At 50.9% G+C, this 20,973-nt stretch overlaps 1 protein-coding gene across 2 annotated transcripts in view; it reads left to right on the top strand.

Moving 5' to 3' along the window:
- Window positions 1-6,454: 6,454 nt before the first annotated feature.
- IFFO2 (intermediate filament family orphan 2) overlaps window positions 6,455-20,973 on the top strand; it is a 45,193-nt gene continuing 30,674 nt past the window's right edge. The window contains exon 1 of one of the 2 annotated variants that reach the window (XM_033113440.1): window positions 6,455-8,087. In XM_033113440.1, the coding sequence (XP_032969331.1) occupies window positions 7,429-8,087 (659 nt within the window). In that variant the 5' untranslated portion in view covers window positions 6,455-7,428. The remainder of the gene's footprint in view (window positions 8,088-20,973) is intronic. The other variant, XM_033113439.1, reaches the window with a different exon arrangement.

The following is a 20,973-nucleotide window of genomic DNA, read 5'->3' as shown; positions in this document are numbered from 1 at the left end:
GGTCAGATAGATGGTGCCCTTTCCTCCCTCAAGCAGCCCTTTCTCCATGAGATGAGGGAGAGTGAACTGGTGGAAATGCTACAGAGAAGTGAATCTACAACAAGGAAGAACAGGAGGTCCCTACCCTGGTCTGAGGGCTACAGAGTGGCTTCTCGGGGGAGAAGGACTATTACCCTGCACGTTCACCCAAAAGTTTAAAGTAAAAAGGACTGGCTCTGTTAAATATGAGCCAGGATGTGGATCAATGAGAATTCTCAGATACTACTGGACGGGGTGTAAACTTGTATGGCCAGCTTGGAGAACTGTTTGGCAGTAGCTACTAACTCTAAACATACATGTCCCCAAGGACCCGGCAATTCCATTCCTTGACTTACATCCCAGAGGAATAAGCATGTATGTTCACCAAAAGACATATATGAGAAGGTTCATGGTAGCATTACTCCAAATAGCCCCAAACGAGAAAGCACAAAAACATCCATCCACAGTAGAATAAATGAATAGTGATATGTTCAGCCCGTATACTACTTATACAGCAAAACAAAAGAACAAAATGCTGTTACGCATAACTAGGTGGATGGATCTCATATAGATAAGATTGTGCAAAAGAAGCCAAAAGATACGGGATGATACCACTTATACGCGGTTAGGAAAGAATTCATGGTGAGAACAGTCAGAACCTGATTACCTTTGGGAGATGCCAGTGAAAGGGAGTATGAAGAAGCCTTCTGGAAGGTGGGAAACAATGTAGGTGGGGAGTACATGTGGGTGTACGTATGTAGAAATCCATTGAGCTGAACATGTAATATTTGTGCACTTAATTGAGTGTAAGTTATCCCTCAATACAAAGTCAAAACAAGACAACAAACAAAGGAGAAGTAGACCAAAGCTAAGATCTGAAGGATGAATAAGAGTTAGCCAGCGAGAAGGGGGAACAGTGGTCCTGGAGGAGAAACCAGCATGTGCAAAGGCCCTCTGGTAGGCGTGCATGGCGTTCCTTCTCATCTTGCCTCTGGGCTCACTTGATAATGCCACTTCCCCTAGCTTCTCTGCACCTCTTTCTACTCATTGAAGGTTTCCACTGTGGAATAGGTTGGCAGAAATCACTTCAACAGCTCACACACACCTCAGGTCTATGTTTGGATGTTCCACCTTTGAGTTGTTGAGAAAGGAGCTGTAGTCAGAGCGAGATGGAGAGGACTTGGAGTTCAAAGTTGGATTCAGCGCTTAACTGTGCCATGAATGATTGTTCTTAGATAGGGCCCTTCACCCAATGAGCCTCAGTTTTCCCATCTGTAAGAAGGGTCTTTAATAGGTGAAGTGTTAGTGATAGAGTCAGGGTAAAGGAAATGTTCACTAGATGCCTATCATATAGGAATCAGGGAATAAGGCCTGAAAACAAGCCCTCCCCCAAACTTGTGGCGCCCCTCTAGAGTAATCCAGCATAGCCCTAGGTAGGCCTCTGCAACCCCTGGCCTTGATTTCCTGTCACGTGGACCTGAAACCACCATCTAGAACAGTGCCTGGCACATACCAGAGGTTCGAGGCATGTTGGCTCGTGCTAGCTAGCACTTAACACCTGCCAGGTACTGCTCTGAGCTCCTTACACATGTGGACTTGTTTCATCCTCATAGTAACTGCTATCATTTAATTCTACAGAGGGGGAAACTGAGGCACAGAACAGTTGAGTCACTGGCCCACAGCCACACAGTTCATTGATGGTACCTGGCTCTGGATCCTGGCTCATAACCACACCACCATATAGCCAGATTATACAGGACTCCCCAGCTGGGCTTCATGAGACACGCTGCAGAAACCTGGAGAAGGTGCTGGAAGAACCAGAGCTCCCCCAAGGCTGTTGGCCAAGATCAGCGCTGTTGGGCAGCCAGTGGGCACGCTGGAGCCCTGACTCCCGTGAAACCCACGCCCTTTTCGAGGAAGGCAAACCCACCCAGAATAACTGTCAAGCCAACAGGCAGTGTAAACCGCCTGTAAGCCTGGAGGTGCCCAGGAAGGAGGAGGCCCAGCAACATGCTGCCGCTGCTGAGGTGAGCCAGAGTTGCCCTTTTTGCCAGCTTTTTTTTTGGCTGTTGTTGTCATTATTGTTTTTTGGAGGAGAGATGGGACACCTCAAAAATGTTCTGTTTTGCTTAAAGGATTAATTTTCACCTGTAGCATCATGTGGGACTTGCAGCCACTCCCTTTCCTCTGTGCCGTCATGTTTTACTGCTCTCTTTCATTTTGCCATGAGGAAACCTGATGAGAATGTTCTAGAAACTGCAGCCTGAGGGTGGGGACGGGGGATGGAGGGGAGATGGCAGTTTATTCTCCTTGGCAGCAGGACTAAACTTGCATGCCAGAGAGGGCCACTGGGTGTGGGATCGTTGGAGGTGCTTATGGTTTTCCTGCCTCCTTCCACATTTATAGGCTTTCCATATTTGCATAAGCAAGAAGAATGAAAAAAATGCGGTGATAATAGCTAATATTTATTGAGCATTTACTACATACATGTTGACTTTACATGTATTAACTCATTTAACCCGTATAACCATCCTATGAAGTAGATATTTTTTTTCTATTTCCAGAGGAAGAACTGAAGTGCAGAAAAGTAAAGTAAATAAGGTAATGAAAAATTCAAATTATCAAAATTTAAAAAGAGATTGTCAATACAAAGGAATGACCTGCTAATGCTATGAGATGGATGAACCTAAAAACTTGGATACTCACTGAAAGAATCACGACACAGGAGATCACGTATTGTATGATTCCATTCATATGAAATGTCCAGAAAAGGCAAATCTATAGAGACAAAAAGTAGATTAGTGGTTGCCTGGGGCAGGGGGTAGAAAAAGAGAGTCATAGTAAATGGGCACAAGAAATCTTATTAGGAGAGATGAGATATTCTAAATCTGACTTACAGTGATAGTTGGTAAATTTACTAAAAACCGTTGAAATGGGTGACTTGTGTAAATATGTAACATGTACTTCAATAAGTTGTAAAACAAAGAAATGTAATTAAAATGTGAAAACCTGACATTTATTGAGCACCTATTATGCACTTTATAGTTTTTCCCAGTGCTAACAGCTTATTTGTTTACCCAAGTTCATCCTTATTGAGCACCTATTATGTGCCAGGCGCCCTGCCAGGATACGGGGGTGTAGCAGTGAACTGGATCTGGTTCTGGTTCAAGGTCCCTGCCCTGATGGAGATTATGGTGTAGTGAGTGTTGGGGGTTGGGTGGGGGTGGGGTGGAGACATGGATGAAAAAGCCATCCACGACCAGAGAGTGTCGCTGGTACTGTCATGGGGTAGCCATGGTGCTGACATAGCCTAGAGGAAGCACCCCAATCCAGACCTGGTGGATGCTGGGAGGGCAGAAAGGGTTTTATGCGTGTGGTTGGGACCTGAAGGATGAGAGGTAGTTACCAGATGAAATGGCAGGAGAGTGGGGTGGGGAGAATGAAAGTTGACCATTCATTCATTCATTCATTCATTCATTCATTCATTCATTCATTTGTTCGTTCAGCAACTGTTTATTGAGAGACTGCCATGGGCCCAACACTTTGACGCGGCTGGAGGGTGGCCGTGACAGATGTAGAAGGTATAAGAAGGGCCTTGCCCGTGAAGTTATGTCCTTGTAACTGCTGAGGAAATGGAGGCTCAGAGAGGTGAAGTGACTTGCCAGGTGACATGACTGGAGCAGAGATCCAAACCTAAGCCAACATTGGCTCAAAAGCCCATGTCTGGAAATACTCTCCCTTCCTGCCTACAAGAAGAGGCCAGGGGATTCAGACACACCACTGTGATTTTGAGGGCCGTGGGGAGGTGCCCACCTAGAAACCCAACCTTGTTCAGTGGGTGGAGACTGGCATCCCTCCTGGGGAAATTCCTGTCTGTTGAACCCTTGTCTCTCCCTCTCCTTGTGAGAACCCACCTATATTCTTTGGATGATGGATGCGGGAGGTGAGGGTGTCCAGGGCGGAAGGGAAGGGACCACTAACTTCTCTGCACTGCTTGTGCTAGGACTGAGCATTGGATAAGGAGTGAGGCCAGAATTCTAGGCCAGGTTTTGCCACCAATTATTTGGGTAACTGGGGCTAGTCCCTAGCTACTTCTGGGCCTCAATTCTTTTGTCTCTAAAATGGGAGCATTGGGTTTGCTGCACTCTGAGCTCTATCTGGCTGACATTGATGACCAGAACTGCTGGGCTCAGGTGTCTCTAGAGTTCTGTGCTGGAAGTAGGATGACCACCTCGTCCTGGTTTGTCTGGGACTTTCTGGGTTTTAGCACTGAAGGCCCTGCCTCAAAGGAAACCCCTCAGTCCTGGGCAAATGGAGGCAGTTGATCACCCTAGCTGAAAGGACATGAGCTTAGCCTCCCCTCTCATCTTACTCACAAAGAGTAAGACACAGCATCTTGCTTTTGCACATTGGTGGCCACAGAACTATTTTCTAGCCATTTTGTTTGTACGTACCATGTTTCTATGACTCAGTTGGAAATCCCTTCAAGTCATGGTACGACTGCTTCTGCTTCCTTCAGATTGCCTGGTCTCTGCTCAACCATCTCCTCCCGGTCGGGTTTCCCACCCCTGCACCCTCTCCCACTTCTCAGGATGGTGTTTTTGGTTGTCGGTCTCCATTAGCTCCCTCAGAGCTCCTTAAGCTCTTGCCTTGTTTACTGTCCTTTCCCCAGCCTTCAGGCAGGGGCTGTGCCAGAGCAGGTGTTCAATAAACGACCGTGGACTGTCTAACTCTGCAGTGCCCAGGACAGGGCCAGGCATCCCCTTCACCCCAGGGTTTCACACCCCAACTCCAGGGCAATTCTGTTGGCAGAACAGAATCTTCCTAAAAAGGGCTGCAAGGGACCACTCCCCAGGTGTGGCTTCGTAAAGCTTTCTGTCCCACAGACTCGTTGGGCATCTGGTGAAGTCTGTGGACCCGTTCTCAGAATAATTTGTTAAACTTGCATTTGGATTACAATGAAAACAATTTTACTAAAATACAGTCATCAAAGTATTTACAATTTTTTGTGCTTCTTTATTAATACATTAAATGATATTTAGTGGTGAATGATATGATCTTAATTTTAGAGTAGTGGTAGCTTAAACAATAGTTTGGAATATCTATAGTAACTGAAGTGCGATATGGAAAGATCTGTGATTTCTATTTGTGGCAAAACAACAGGGACTCCTACTTGTTGCCTGCATTCATGATCAAAGGAAATGCTAAATACCACTTAGAGACTGGAGAAAACGAAGATATAACTTTTGTCCAACCCAGTATCGTGGACCCCTCAGAATTCTATCCTCAAGCCCCTCAGGGAGGTCCATGAATTCCTGCTTAAAGGCAAAGGGATTTTGACTCTTTAGGTTAGCTAAACAAGAAAATCACCAAGAAAGATGAGAGAACAAAGAGTAAAGAGCAGTGACCACATGGGGTTGGGCTAAGCAGAGAAAGGTTTCAGGACAGGTGAGTTTCAGCTCTGGGTCTTATAAAGGTGAGCCAATTTTGGCAGGGAGCAAGAAGCTGGGGGTGATGGAAGGAAACATGCAGAGGGTGTGCTCTTGTGACCAAATCAAAAACAGCAAACTAACATCACAGCCACGACCTCACCCCAGAGCAAACCAGTATCTCCTTTGTGTCTCTTTTGTCACTGAGAGCAGCGAGTCATTGTCCCTGTTGAACAGGGTACCTACTCTCAAGCTTACACACAACACGACAAAACAAACATAAAAGTTCACAAGACAAATACTAAGTTGCAGTTCAAAAAATGAGGCCAGAAGAATCCGGAACATGCCATATGTCTGATTTGGTGTACACAGCGCAAGCCACAGGCATTCAAAGATGGGGTCACCTCCCTCTGAGCTTTGTGGTGAGGATCAAATGGACAAGAGGACAGCAGAGTTTCAAGGATGGTAAGAGCATCTGCTTTGGGATGGCTTGCTCTCCCTCTGGTCTCAGTGACCTCTGTAAAATAGGGATAATAACTAAGCATGGCACCTAACATACACCAAGCACTCAACAATGGGAGCTATTATTACCCCTTGAGAAATAATGATAGAGGTTTGCAAATTGGTCCTGGTGACATCAGGAGACTGGAGAACTTGGTCTTCAGGGTGGTAGGTCTGAAAACTGATTTGAATGAATAAGTGAATGAATGAATGGAAGGAGTGAATGCGTCCTCGGGTTGGCTCCACCCCTCTACCCATGCTTCCCCCTAAGTGGTTCAATGAAATGGACCCCAGCTCTGAGGTCTGCTGCATCGCAACGTGACAATGTGCGGTGGAGGGGAGGTGGTCATATGGGGCGGGGTAGCTGCAGAAGCCCAGGCTGAGCAGACGGGTGGCATCCCCGGAGTGTCTTCGCTCAGTGTACCCCGCAATTCCTGCAAAGTCACGGGGCCTCCATGGGTCCGGGGACCAGCGGGCTCCACCGTGTCCAGGCCGATCTTGGGGGCGAGGGGGCGAGAAGCCTGCCTGAGTTCAACGCGTGGGAGACGTGACAGCAGAAAAGCAGTCTTATCCTGGAAAGGTCGATCTAGGCCGCCCAGTCTGAAGTGGGGTGGGGTGCGGATGCACCTTCGGATGCTACGATCCGCCAGCCCTTCCAGGCCGAGGTCTCTCGCACCTCGTGGGAATTTGGGGTCTGGGGAATTGGGTTGGGAGAGAAGCGGAGCCTCCTTGGCAGAGGACGTAGGGGAAAGGGATCCCTTAAAAGAGATGCCGGGGCTGCCGGTCCCTTTAAGAGGCCGGGCTGGCTCTGCGGCGGCTTCAGCTAACCGCGTGCCTGGTGCAGCTCTGCGGTCCGTGTCCCCCGGCAAAGAATCCAAGCTGGGCGGGGCGGCAGGACCCGGCACAGGAGAGGGCGTGGTCCAGCGGGACCTGGGCGGAGCCAGAACTGCACGCCCCGGATCGTCCTAACAGAGAAAGCAGAGGCGCCCGGTAGTGGGCGGAGCCACGAGGCCGTGGGAAGGGCCTGCAGCTGCAGGTCTTGGGGGCGGGGCCTCAGGTTCAGGATGCGTCGCAGAGGGTGGTGGGCGGGGCAACAGCGGGGGCGGGGCCTGTGTCTGCAGTGGGCGGGGCCCGCCGCAGAGGGGCAGTGCCAGCCAAGAGTCCTCTACGAGCGGCTGCCGCGGCGCCTCCACAGCGTCTCTGACAGCCCCGGCGCCGGTACCCGCAACCCTCGCTACCTCGCGCAGCCGCCGAGGCCTCCATCGCAGCCCGAGTCCCATTTTTTGCCTCGGCGCCCACATCCGGGGCCGGTCCGCCTCTCAGTCGCTGCGGAGGCCGCATCTGGCGCGCATCTGGAACCGCCTGGCCGGCCACGCTGGAACCCGCGCCCAACCTGGCCCGGCCGCGCCGGGAGCCCTGCCCGGAGCTGGAGCCTTCCCTAGAGCCGCGGGCCCGGGGCCCTGAGCTGCGCAGCCGGCGCATGGTGAACTCGCTGCTGTTCGGAGAGATGGCCTTGGCCTTCGGCTGCCCTCCGGGTGGCGGCGGTGGGGGCTGCCCAGGCGGGGGCGGCGGTGGGGTCGGGCCAGGGCCATCGCCGGTGACCGCGGCGCTGCGGGACGACCTGGGCTCCAACATCCACCTCCTGAAGGGGCTCAACGTGCGCTTCCGCTGCTTCCTGGCCAAGGTGCACGAGCTGGAGCGGCGCAACCGACTCCTGGAAAAGCAGTTGGAGCAGCAGCAGAGCGAGCGCGAGCGGCGGCTGCGCTACAAGACCTTCTCCCGTGAGCAGGCCGTGCAGACCGGGCCTGAGCTGTTGCGGCCACTCGCGCCGGGCAGCGGACACGGCATCGGCAGCGGCGCGGCGGCCGGCGCCAACGCCAACGCCGTGGCCCTGGGCGGCCTGCCCCCCGGCGGCGGCTCGCACCCGCAGCACTACGGCCGCTTGCCCGGGACCATCTGGAGCTACACGCAGGTGCGGCGCACCGGCGGCGGCGGCGTGGAGACCGTGCAGGGCCCCGGCGTGTCATGGGTGCACCCCGATGGCGTGGGCGTGCAGATCGACACCATCACGCCAGAGATTCGCGCGCTCTACAACGTGCTAGCCAAGGTGAAGCGCGAGCGCGACGAGTACAAGCGGAGGTGAGTGGGGCCTCTCCCCTCCTCCCGCAGCTCCCGGGTTGGGGGCATCCAGGTCCCGGCGGCCGCGGAATGTGTGTATTCGGGAGGGATGGGTGGCAGCCAGCTGGTCCTGGCAGGTGGGCTGGAAGCCGTGTTTGCCGAGCGCCCTACACACGTCTGGAAAACTCAGTTATCTAGTTCCAAGAATGGGAGCGGGCGCTGGCTACCGTAGGGCACACCTCCGAGCAGTCCTTGGAGCAGGCACATTGTTTTCTTGGTGACAAAATAACCATCGGTGTTTTATGTGATCTCATTTAATTCTCACGGCAACACAGAGTGTGGGACATTCTTATCCACGTTTTGTAGGTGAGGAAACTGAGGCACAGAGATGCAAGTGACTTGCCTGAGGTGGTTTGGCTAATAAGTGGTGAAGCCAGAATTTGAACTAGTGATTTTAACTACTGGCTAGTTTGTCTCCCAGCCCAAGTGTTTTCCCAAGGATGTGGAGGTGAGCTCCTCTCCCTCCTTTGGTAAAAAGAAAAAACTCTTAGTTACCGCACTGGCCTTTTGTTCCTTGAATTAAATGAAATCGTGTATTTGAAAATGGATGAATCTGTCCCTACCCACTGGGGCTAGGGTCTGACTTCTTGTTCCAGATCTGTAAGATCCAACTGGCTGGGCTGGGTAACCAGACTTACATCAGATTGGCCACATGCTTTTAAAAATTCCTCCCTTTGCTTCTCTTGTCCCCCTACCCTTTTGTCATGGTTTATTGGGCCCCAACAAGCCCAGCCCTAAAGGTCCACAGGAGGAGAAAACCTTGGACTGGAAGACTGGACATTGAATGGACCCAGACCACCACCTCTGGCTAGAGTGCAGGGCAGACTGCCTACTGGGCAGCACATTTCTGCCCAGTCCAGATTCCCCAGGTGGGAACCTAACATTGTTTCCTGCCTAGGGCCTGGCTGATAGTACTGTATGCTCCGCTTTCTGATAAGAGGTGAGGGGTCTGTCTGTAGCATCTCAGACCTGGGTGGGGGTGGGGCCCTCTGCTGTCCCCGCATGGGCAACTCTGCATGGGGAGCCTTGGCTCTGAACTCCCGGGCTTGGACGATGTGCTGAGAAGGATCTTTCCTTCCATTCCTTGAGTCCTGGTGCTCACATGAGCACAGAAGTCTGCCCAGGGAGCTGGGCATGGGTCTCCCTCCTTTTCCTTCATTGGGAAGGACTCAAATGCCAGCTCCATCACCTGCCAGTGAGATTGTTGAACCACTTGGAAGCCTGTTTGCTCATCAGAAAAATGGAATAATGAAATCCACCCACAGTTGTATGAGGGGAGAATAGGACCATGATGCTTTTTGGAAGGTATAAAGTAATCAAGTTAATGTTATTAAAAATGGTGGGCTCTTTGTCAAACTAGCAGGGAGCAGATACCTGGAGTCTCAGGTCTCTTTCATGCGGGGCCTGGCTTTCTGGGGTAGGTCTTACACCCCCTACTGTATACCAGCTACTCTCCTGGGCTGGTTGTCTGTCTTGAGGACTTCAGAATGGCCTGATGCCTCACTGTGGAGAGCCACCTCTCTGCTCCTTGTGGGCAGCTTCGTTCGGGTGCGGTAGGAAAATAGGCACTTGCTCTTGATGGTGAAACTCAGAGGGATGGGCCCTTCTGTCTGCCACTGTTGATTGTGTCGTCATGCCTCAGGCTTGCGTTGTGTTTGTTTTACTGTATGCATGCTTTTTGGACCTGGCTACTAAGGAGATGGAAAAACCATGCCCAGTCTTAAAGAGAGGTAGGTTGGCATTGAGCAATGCTCTGTTTAAGTTGCGCCCAGGGTGTGGGGGGTGATGTCAGCTTCTGGCGCTGGCCTGGAATGAGATGGGTGCTGTTGAGAAAGGTAGAGTGCAGGTGTCTCTTTTCCTGCCCTCTGGGGTATGTGTGTACCGTCCCTTCCTCCATATTTTTTTTTTTTTTTCTTTTTGTCAGTTGGGAAGATGCATCTTTTCTGAAATTGATTCAGGGCTCAAGTTAGATATTTCCAAAGCAAGTATTCTCCCTTCTTTGGGCTTCAGGTTCCCTATCTGTAAAGGGAGAGGTGAGTGAGCTAGCACTGTGCTCTTTGAAGCCCCAGGCTTCCCTAGAGATGCCTTAGGGGATTCCTTGAATATTAAATAAAAATTAATATTTAAAAATATATTGAAATGTTATCATAGTCGTAAAAATGTGCTTACCCACTTCTAAGTTCTTAATGTCAACTCACTGAAGTTCTCTTACACATTAACGTGTTGGTAGTAGTTGGGCTCCAGTTCAAGACTCCCTCCTACCTTCTCTAGTTGTCTGAAGAATATTCTGAGATCACAAAGCAAACTGCTAAAAACTGTCCCTACTTGTAGCTACCACTCTATGTGAGTCAAGATTTTCTTGATACTCTGCAGCTAAAACTGAAGATAGAATTAAACGGAATGTGCAACTGTCATCCATGATCCCAAGTCTAAATATTAATGGATCCAAATCACTTCATCAATTGCAGTGGTTGAATTTAGAATAGGTAACGGTTATATATTTGAACGGGAATACAAATTTACACAAGTAACATTCTGGTTTTATTTGTTTCTATATTTGGGTTTCTCATAAGAATTTTCTTTTGGGAGGAGGGCAGGCAAGCAATCAACTTTTTCAAAAGTTTGAAAACCACTGGGCTAGGTCATCTTAAAGGGTCTTCCCAGCCTCGCCAAAATATAAAACTGAGTTTGAGCTCCCAGCCCTCTTTTTTTTTTTTTTTTTTTTAATAAATTTTATTGGGGAATGTTGGGGAAAAGTGTGTTTCTCCAGGGCCCATCAGCTCCAAGTCGTTGTCCTTCAATCTAGTTGTGGAGGCACAGCTCGCTGGCCCATGTGGAAATCGAACCGGCAACCCTGGTGTTCAGAGCTCGCACTCTAACCAACTAAGCCATCCAGCTGCCCTGCCCATAGAGAGGTCATAGTCAGAGACATAAGACCAAAGCGTTTGCCTGGGCTGGTGGCCACCGTAGCCTTCAGGTTCTTCCAGGATGTCTATGATGTAGCCCCAAGCAGTGAGCAATGGCGTCTGTGCCAGGAAGGAAAGGTTCCATGGTTTGTTCTGGTCCACCTGGAGGAACTCACAGCTTGGAGACCCCCATTTGCTTCCCCTTGAATGTGTAGCTCAGTGTTCTCCAATTTGGAGGCTTTTTGGGTTCTACCTCCATAACTTGTGGCCATATCCATGTACCACCCTGTATTATTTCTTATGTAAGATTTTTAACAGCTTTATTGAGGTATAATTTTGCATATCATAAATCCTCTCATTGTAAGCATCCAATTCAATGATTTGTAGTAAATCCACAGAGTTGTGCAACCATTACTACAATCCAGTTTTAGAACGCTTGCATCACCCCCAAAAGATCCTTCCTCCCCATTTGCAGTTAATCCCCGTTCCCACCCCAGACCAGGCAACCACTGGTCTGCTTTTTGTTTCTCTAGATTTGCCTTTCCTGGATATTTCATATGAATGCAATCATGCAATATGTAGTCTTTCGTGTCTGGTTTCTTTCACTTAGATAATGTTTTTAAGGTTCATCTAGGGTATAACATGTATCGAAAGTAAATTCCTTTATGTTGCTGAATAATATTCCACTCTATGGATAGACCACATGTGGTTTATCCATTCACCTACATACTGCGTTTCCCCGAAAATAAGACCTAGCCGGACCATCAGCTCTAATGCGTCTCTTGGAGCAAAAATTAATAGAAGACCCGGTATTATATTATATTATATTATATTATATTAGATTAGATTAGATTAGATTAGATTAGATTATATAAGACCCAGTCTTATATTAAAGTAAAATAAGACCGGGTCTTCTATTAATTTTTGCTCCAAAAGACGCATTAGAGCTGATGGTCCGGCTAGGTCTTATTTTCGGGGAAACACGGTAGTCAATAAAATTTAAATTTAAAAAGCCACCTGTGTACCTCCTCACAGCATCTCATGTGCCATCAGTGGTACAGGAAGCATGCTTTGGAAACCCCAACCCAAACCAGAACCCCTGGCCTGGGGCCCTCGACTCTGTCCCCATTCACTACTAATTTGGTTTTGTCTGGTCCAAGTATCTGAGCTCTTCACTGGGGGTGGGAAATGTGGTCGCCGAAACTGTAACACCGGCAAGGTTGTCAAGCATTGATTTGGAAACCAAAACAAACATCTCTGCCCTGTCACCACCCAGTACCACCAAAATATCCTGTTCTGAGTTTGCAGGCCAGGGGCTTTTCTCTGGGAGATTCCTGCTGAGTCCCTCTGAACTTTAAACTACTGGAGAGTTCTCTGAATTGGTGTCCAAGAGACCCAGACTCCAGGTCTGGCTCTGCCACTAGGCGCTGTGTGACTTCAGGTTAGTTGCTGCTCTCTCTGAGCCTTAGGTTTTCCACCTTTCCATAAGGGGGGTCCTTTAGGTGATCCCTCCCAGTTTGCTCTATACATCGGGTCTGTGACTTGAAGGGGCCCGGGTCAGGGCTGCTCTTTCTGCCTCCTGGGATGACTGTCTGGGCCTCCCCGTCTCCTGCCCAAGGCCCCGAGTGGTTTGGAAGCAGATGGCTTTATTCCCTCCTTCTGTAGGTTGCCAAGTGGCTGTGCCCCAGACTCAAATTAGCACAAAGGACTTAGTTTGTTTTTCCCTGGTACCTGGGGGGTTGGAGCTTCCTTTGAGAGCTAGGAGGGACCAGTGTGATCCTTTAGTCTGGTGGTTTTCAGATAGGCCCTTTGGAGGTCTGGGGTCCAGAGCAGGATGCCTTGGTGTAATTCTGGGGACAGTGGCAGGCACATCTGGGATTTGGCCCACGTCAACCACAGCAGCTCCATTTCCATGACTCTCCGATTGATATTCTGAGGAAGATTCAGTTGGAAAACAGTGTTCTGCAGGTAAGAAAAAGAATGAAAGAAATCACTGATTCAGCTGAGATGGGGAAACTGAGGCCCAGAGGGGCCTGAGCCACAAAACCAAGTGGGCATATCTTCTGTTGAGAGCTTTCCTCACCGTCTCGAAGTGATGCCTATATCATCTACCTGAGGTCCAGGCTTGGCACAGTTCTTGCCACCTTTTTGTGTGTCTGCCTTAAGTATTTTTTAAAAAGCCTTTTTCAGGGATGGGAGAGAATTTTGTCACAGCTATTTCTGCTCATGAGCCGGAAGGGGCTGGGCTGTTGGCCTGAAGGGAGGGCTCCAAAAAAGGGATGGTGGGTGTGCCAGCTGGAGTGTCCCCTGCCTTTCCCATCACACCCTGGTGGGTGCTGGCACATGAATGTCCCAAAACCAGAAGACTGTCCCTGAAAGCGAGTCACAGGGCTTTGTTTGCTGCCCTTTCCACGGACACTTATTATTTCTGAAGCTGCCACTGATAATGGATTCTTTATTTCTGATTTTCCTGGGAGGCAGCCTGGGATGGTGGAAAAAGTGTTCGCGTCCTGGCTCTTACACTCTCTGTGTGACTCTGGGCAACTACCTGGCCTCTCTGAGCTGCCTGAACCACTGCTTTCTGTAAAAGGACAATAATGTTGCTCTCCCAGGGATCAGGAAAGAATAAATGAGCTCACGTGTTAAGGCACCTGGTCCTTGGTAGGCCCCATACGTACCCTCCCCCAGCCTCCCCCTTTGCCCCCCCCACCAGCGTCTGTTTCTTTCATTTATGGGGATCTCTCAGTAAAGCCTGGACTGCTCAACACATTCATTGCAGGACACGTCGCCACTCTCTGTCCCGTGGAAGGCGCCGAGATGGTGTTGGGGGAGGAGGGAAAAAGGGCTACTTCTTTGTCCAGCGTGGAAGGAGGGTGTTCTGCCTACTCTTAGCAGTTGATTTGTGCCTCCGGAAATCTCTGGCCAGCCCCCACCCTTCTGACCTCTCTTAAAAGAAATGCACAACCCCCCTCCATGTAGCTCCTCAGTATTCCAAAGTCTCCTAGCTAGGCTGGCATTCTCTCTGGGGACAAATTTGCGGGGGGGATTTTCAGAGCCTCAAGCTAGAGGGAGGGGGATGAGGTCCTAGAAAAGAAAAGGAAGCCGAAGCTGGGAGACAGCTGACGCTGAAGATTCTTCCTCCCAGGAATTCGAGGCGGGGCTTTTGCCTTGGCCACCGGATGCAAAGTCCCCCCACCCCCAGTGCAGCCTCTCTCTCTCTCTCTCTCTCTCTCTCTCTCTCTCTCTCTCTCTCTCTCTCTCTCTCCAGGCCCATGGCCTGCATCCTCACACGTATGGGTATTTGAAGGACACAGAAGGCTAGACACAGAATTGGAACACGCCCTTTGCTTCAAGGCAATGCCTTGACTTCGAGGAGAATTGATTTAAACCATCCCACCGGTATCAGTGATACCGGGAGGCCGTGGGCTTTGCCTTTGGAATCCTGGCTTTTGATCCCATTGCTGAGATGCAGCCGGGCTGCTGTTCTGTTTATTCCCCCTGTCATGGATGGCTGAAGGCCTGGGATGCTGAAGGAAGCAGCCCCAGTGTCCCGTGTGTTGGGATTAGGATGTGTTGCTCTTCCCTGACTTGCTTCCACTGGGCATGTCTGAGCGCCCACTACTTCCCCCATCACAGCACCCTGCACCTGAATCATAATTGCTTGGGATGTGTCTGCTCCCCCGCCAACCGTAAGCTCTGTGGGGGCCAGCTCCCGGTCTGTCTTCTTTGTCTCGGACTTGAAGAGCCCAGCCAGGGCCTGGCCAGAGTGCCCCCTGAGCCAGCGAGTATTTGTGCAGCGAGGGAAAGCTCTGTGCCTGGCTGCTGCCTAGGCCCCAGTGGGGCTGGGAGACGTAAGGCACAGATGCCATGGATGACAGGCATGGACTCCATATCAGAGACTTACAGCTTGTGGAGGGAAAGGTTTGGAGCTGGAGTCAGGAGACCCGTACTCTAGTCCTGACACATCAGTTCAAGAAGTTTGAATGAACACCCGTTGCTTGGTGCCAGATGCTAGGCCCTAAGCATGGGAGTTAAAAGCTGAGCTAGCGTGGGCTGGTCAGTTTGCCTCTCTGAGCCTCAGCTTCCTCATCTGGGAAAGGGGGATGCTGAGAGCTCTGTGCCCCAAGGCTGTGGGAGGAATAAATGGGCCCATGCAGCTACAGCTCTTTGTAAAATGGTAAAGTTCCAAAAGAGTTAACACAGCACAATTTCACAGGGCAACAGGATGGGTGCCCTAGGGGCTGAGCAGTGCTGGCTGTGTGATGTGGGAAGAAGTCCAGAACCAGGATGGAAGCTGGGGGGAGGGGAGTCCATGCCCTTGCTGGCAGCATCTGGGGGATGTGCAGCGTCTGGGCATTGCGGGCTGTGAAGTACTTAGAAGATTGCAGACCAGACGGGAGCCTGGTGAAGATTTCTGAGGGTGCTGCTTCCCTGCTAGAGCAGTGCCCTCCCACCCTCAGTGGGCACTGGGTGCTTTGTTTCCTGAGCAGGATGTGGTTTCTTACTCTACTTCCTGGTACAAGAGAGAGTAGTTGTCACCCAATGGTAACCTGGTAAATGTCTCTGGTTGCCTTGACAGCCTGTGGCCTGGCTGAGCCCCCTGGGTGGCGGCATGAGGCAGCTAGAGCCCTGTGGAGTCCAGGTCATGGTCCTGGCTTGCTATGGGGTGCCCCGAGCTTCCAGTGGTCTACCTGCGAATGGGGCCATGAGAAGATGGGCTAACCCAGTGCCCTGTGAAAACTGTTCTCTCTGTAACTTTATTGGAGTGGTCTGGAGTCTACACATGCCATTTAATCTCTTGCACATCAGTTTGTTGCTCTGTAAAATGGGGATAAGGTTTCTTTTGGGTTCTGCTTCCCAGGTTGATGAAAAAATCAATTGAAATAATGGAGTGTGAAAGCATCTTGGAAAAGGTTTAAAAATAAATCACGATGACTTAACAGGGCCATTGATTGAGCTCCTACTATGTGCTAGGCTCTGTGCTGATTTCTTTAAATAAGTGAGATTTAATTATTAGAGCAACCCCCCGAGGTGGGAATTGATTATGCCCACTTTACAGATGGCAGGTTCAGAGAGGTGAAGACATCTGGCCCAGATCTTGTTGCAAATCCAGTCTGGATCTCCAGACTGCAGGTTCAGTGCTCTTCCCAGAGGGAGACTTGGGCTGGCCTTGTCCCAAGCCACCTAAAGATGGTGATGGCTGGCCCAGGGTGCAGAGGCAGGCCAGAGGCAGGCCGAGGCATGGGGTCTCCCCAGTGCCTGTCACAACATTGCCCTGGTGAGTGGCAGAACAGGAGGTGGCCGCTGCGCTAGGAAGACTTTCTGCTGTCACTTGATGGTAATTGTTTCTTGAGAAGCCAGGGAGTCACTGACAGCAGCAGGCAGGTGAGGCTCTCAGGCCACCATACTGGGCAATCCAGCCCTCCAGCATCCTAGTAGGGGCCAGACTCTGGGTAAGGGGTAGTTCCTGGTCAGCTACAGAGGGTGGCATGCCTCGGCTGGCGGCCTGGCCGGCGAAGGGAGGGGGAGCAGGGAACCTGTGTTACTGCCTGTCTGGCACTTTGCACACGGCCTGGTTTAAACCTCGTGGCAACTTTGCAAGACGGAAACCAAGGCTCAGGGGGAAAAGTAACTTGCCTCAAGTCACATAGCAAAGCCAGGGCTGGATGTGTGTCGCATACTCTAAGTTTGAGCTCCTTTTATCACGCCTGGTCCCTAAGTGCTCCCGGGGAGTGGCCAGGGTTTCTCACCAACTGATAAGCAGGAAGAACTTTGGGCATTCTGGTGGCAGGAGAGAAGCTGGCCTCTGCCCTGGGCTCAGGTCTCCCTAACTTTTGCTTTCACTTTGCCAGGGTACAGGGAACTTGTTATAGTTGTTCTGTGCCTCTTGTTGGGGAAGATGAGACCGCTGGGCGTGGATGTCTGAGAAGCCAAGGTTCTGGTCTCTTGACAGTGACTAGGCACCCATTGTGACAGACACTTCCCTCAGGAGCTCAGACTCTGGGGACACAGGCAAATGTGACAATGCGATGTCACTGTATCTGCTCAAATAGTGAACATGTATAATTACCCGTGCATACTAGGGGCACAATAAATATTTATCAGTTAATTTGTTAAACATTTATTGATATAGCATTTACTCTTTGCCAGTTTCCATTCAAAGCAGTTTTCATTCAATTCGTGTAACCTCATAATAACCCTATGAGTTAGGTACTGTCATTAGCCCATTTTAGAGATGCTGAAAGTGAGCCACAGGGACACTGAGGGAACTGGACCAAGATACAACTTGTAAGCAGCAAGTCAAGATTTGAACCCAGGAAATCAGATCCCACCCAGGAAGGGACACGCTATTGCAACTAATGGTCATGCTCTGAGCCTCAGTTTTCACTTCTGAGAAATGGGTGTAATATATCTGACCTCAAGGAGCTGTTGGGAAGATTAAATGAAGTGATGCCTGTGGAAGCACTTTATAAACTGTTTGAGTGCATGCAGTGGGGACTAAATGGTTGGAAGCCCTGGGCCCTACCCACGCTGGCTGTTTCTTCTCTAACTTCCCATGCAGCCTAGGGCTACTCGAAACTCCATGTGATATCCCATCCTCCCCTCGCCTTTATATTCACACCTCTCCTGGATCCTGAGACAAGCTGTGATGGGGTGTTGGACAGAATCCTGCAAAACTAGATAGCTTAGAGGAGAGTGCTTGTGTGCTTGTGTGGAACTTGGAACTTGGAAGCTGGGAAGAGAGGAAGCTGGAGAGTGTTTCCGCTGCTTATCAGCTCTGTGACCTTGAGAAAGTCATTTGCTTTTCTGAGCCATGTTTCTTCATCTGCCAAATGGGGATAGTCATACGGCATGGATGGCATGAGAAAACGAATGGGATAATGGAGCTCAGACACTGGCAGCTGCCGTGGCAATAATTAAATGAGGCTGGGGGTTCAGGGAAGAGAAGCTGGGGCAGGAACTGAATGGTATTTGAACCCTGGCCTGGGCAGGAGCCCCTTCAGTGGCTGTGCTGGGTGAGGGCTCTCTGCCGTCTCTGAGATGCTTGCTCAGCGCTTTCCGGCCTGCGTGCTCTGACTTCGGATGTGCAGGTTCACACAGCCTCCCTCCGCTCATCTACTGTTGGAGAGAGAGAGACGCCTCCACAGTGTAGACACTGCCTTCCGTCCTCTTAATTGGCCATTTTTATTACTTGGGTTATTTAAGACAGTTCTTGGCTTGCTGTTATCTGTTTGCTCTCTTGGGGGAGGGGAAGATCTGCTGGTCTAAATGGACCTTGTGAAATTCCCAGTCAGACAGGCTCCTCTCTGGACACAGTTGGTATATCTTCCCAGGGCCCCTGGCCTGCTGTGGTAATGGGCAGAAGGCCATCTGTGGGTGCAGTGGGGAGACTGGGACTGGAACAGCTTTGGGGAAAGCTTGTTGCAAAGTCAGACCACAGGACCCAAGAGCCTTGGAGCTCTGAGTGGGAGCCTCAGCGGGGATTCTGGAAGGCACCTAAGCCAGCTTAGGGCCAGTTAAGGAAGGCTTCCTGGAGAAGACATCACCTGAGTTGTGTTTTGAAGGTTCAGTAAGAGTTTGAGACGGGGAAAGGGTGCTCCAAGTAGAGAGAACAGCTCGTGCCAAGGCCTGGAGGTGAGATAGCCATGCCAGTGCCTGGTCTAGAGCCTGCTGCTCATGCCCGGGCCTGAGCCTGGACACAGCCAGAAGCTGGCCTGCCTGCTCTTTCTTCTTCTCCCTCTTGGTCCCCTTCCCTCTTCGTGGCCTTCTTGGCTCTCTTTGTTCTATTTACTATCCTGCATCCTCTCTCCTTTCCTTCTTTTTTGTTTTGTCTGTATTCTCAATGGCTGGCTCTCTCACCCCCGACCTGTCCACTATCTGAGGCAGGGGAGGGCTGTGAGGGGGTCCTCTCTCTCACCCCTCCGCCAAATGCCAGGTCTCGGTTTGGGGCTCTTTGCTGCTGGGGCTTTGTGAGGCCGTGCGTGTGCGCGCGCGTGCGTGTGCGCACGTGTCTGAGCGCCTCTGTCTACGCCCTGTGGTCCTAGGGTCAGGACCGGCCTCTGGCCACCCCAGACCCTTTGTACTACCCCTTGTACATCATGGTGGAGGGCAGGGAAGGCTGCCTGGAGAGAAGGATAGCTGCTGGGTTTTGGAAGTCTATGCTGGTCACCGGGCGACTCAGCCTCCCAGCCCGCATTAAGGTCTGGGCCCAGAGTTAGACACAGATGGCGTGGGGGCCAGGGAGGCTGGGCTGCTCAGCTTACCTCTCCCCCTTTCCCCTCTGGCCTGACTGCCCTACCTGTCCCTTCCCTCGCACATCCTGACCTCCTCTTACCCCCTAGCAGGCCCAGAGGGTTTGAGACATTCTCCGAGGTCACGTAACCTATCCCCCTGCCTCCAGGCAATGTGATTCCCCTCACCCCAGATCAGTAGATGTGCCTTCTATCTTTCTGAAAAGACCATCTGAGTGTTCATCCTTTAGTGTTTCATAGTTTTCTCTCCACCTCCATTACAGATGAGAAAACTGAGGCCCAGAGAAGGGGAGCAGCTCCCTTGAGGTCACACAGCGGAGTAGCGGCTGCAATCCATGTTCCCTGAACAGGGTTTCTTTGAAACCCTTGAGCTAAGGGACCCTTCCTGGGGCTGCTAGTCCTTTCTGGAGGGGTTTTGAAAACTCCCCGAGGCCAGAGCACTTAGAGTGAAGAAGCCTCTGCAGAGTAACTCAGCCCCTGTTGAGTGGAGTCCCCAGGGACCAAGCCATACCTCTTGGCCCGACATCTGGGTCCTCAGGGCTACAGATGGGCTCTCTTGGCCTACGAAAGGGACATCTGAGGTCACCGTGCGTTTATCTCCTTATAACCAAAGGTACTTCCTGGGCTTTGGCCCGGCTTTGGGGTCTTGGGGATTGACTGACTGACCTGCTGTCCCCGTCTGCCAGCCACATACGTGGCTGCATCATTGCTCTGTGCCTCGGTGTCTTCCTGTATAAAATGGGATGACCAGCCCCACAGGTTTCTTGAAAAGCTTGGTTCAGTGAGGGCCATTCCAACTCCCTTTTCTCTGGGGTGAGCCCTGGAGTTGGAAGGTCTGAGAACTCTCTCGAGTGCTGGAATTGGGTGAACCATGAAGGCGGGTCCTCCAACCCCCACAAACACCCTATTTCCTGAGTCCTTATCCTGGGGCTGCGGTCTGAGAATTAGTACTTCTGGATGTGTATAAAGTTTCATATGGAAAATCTTAATATTATACTGCAATTGCTTTTTATACTTGGCCTTCAAAGAAAATACTAACATTTAAAACATCTGGACTTATCCAAGTTGGGGAAACTGAGGCCTGAGCTCAGCCAGCCACTGGCAGGGCCAGGATTCACCTGATGCCAAGTTCAGGGACACCCCCCCCCAACTCATAGGTGTTCCTCTCTGTGCCTTATGGTATGATACATCCACAGGCACTTAAAAAGACATTGCTTTGTGTTCTCTTCACTGGTGTACACTGTTAGCTCGTGATCTTGGCCTTCACACAGGTAAGAGCTCTGACTCTGGAGACTGCCTGGTTCACATCACCGTCCTGAGCCTCAGCTCTCTCATCTGTAAAATGGGGCTGACAACCTTAGCTCACAAGGTGTAATGAGGATTTAGAGAAATGGTGCATGCCCAGTGCTAAGTGGGGTGCTGGTCCCTTAAATGTCATCACTCTGTCCCTCCTGCCCAAGCCTGGCCCTCCCCAGCTCCCAGGCCCATGGAGTGGGAACTGCTTACTCCCTCCCCCTTCCTGGCCTTTTGTATTCAGGGCACTTCCTTTCCCCAGCAGAGATGCCTGCCTGGCCAGCGAGGAGGAGGTCACATCCCCTTTCCTCCCCAGCAGACTATGTACAGGGTCACTGGGAGGACAGGATCTAACCTTCAAGGCCATGGACAGCACAGCATGTCACCTGGAACCTG

This window comes from Rhinolophus ferrumequinum, chromosome 9 (assembly GCF_004115265.2).
Source record: "Rhinolophus ferrumequinum isolate MPI-CBG mRhiFer1 chromosome 9, mRhiFer1_v1.p, whole genome shotgun sequence".
Classification (NCBI taxonomy): domain Eukaryota; kingdom Metazoa; phylum Chordata; class Mammalia; order Chiroptera; family Rhinolophidae; genus Rhinolophus; species Rhinolophus ferrumequinum.
This window is presented reverse-complemented; position numbering and strand designations above follow the sequence as displayed.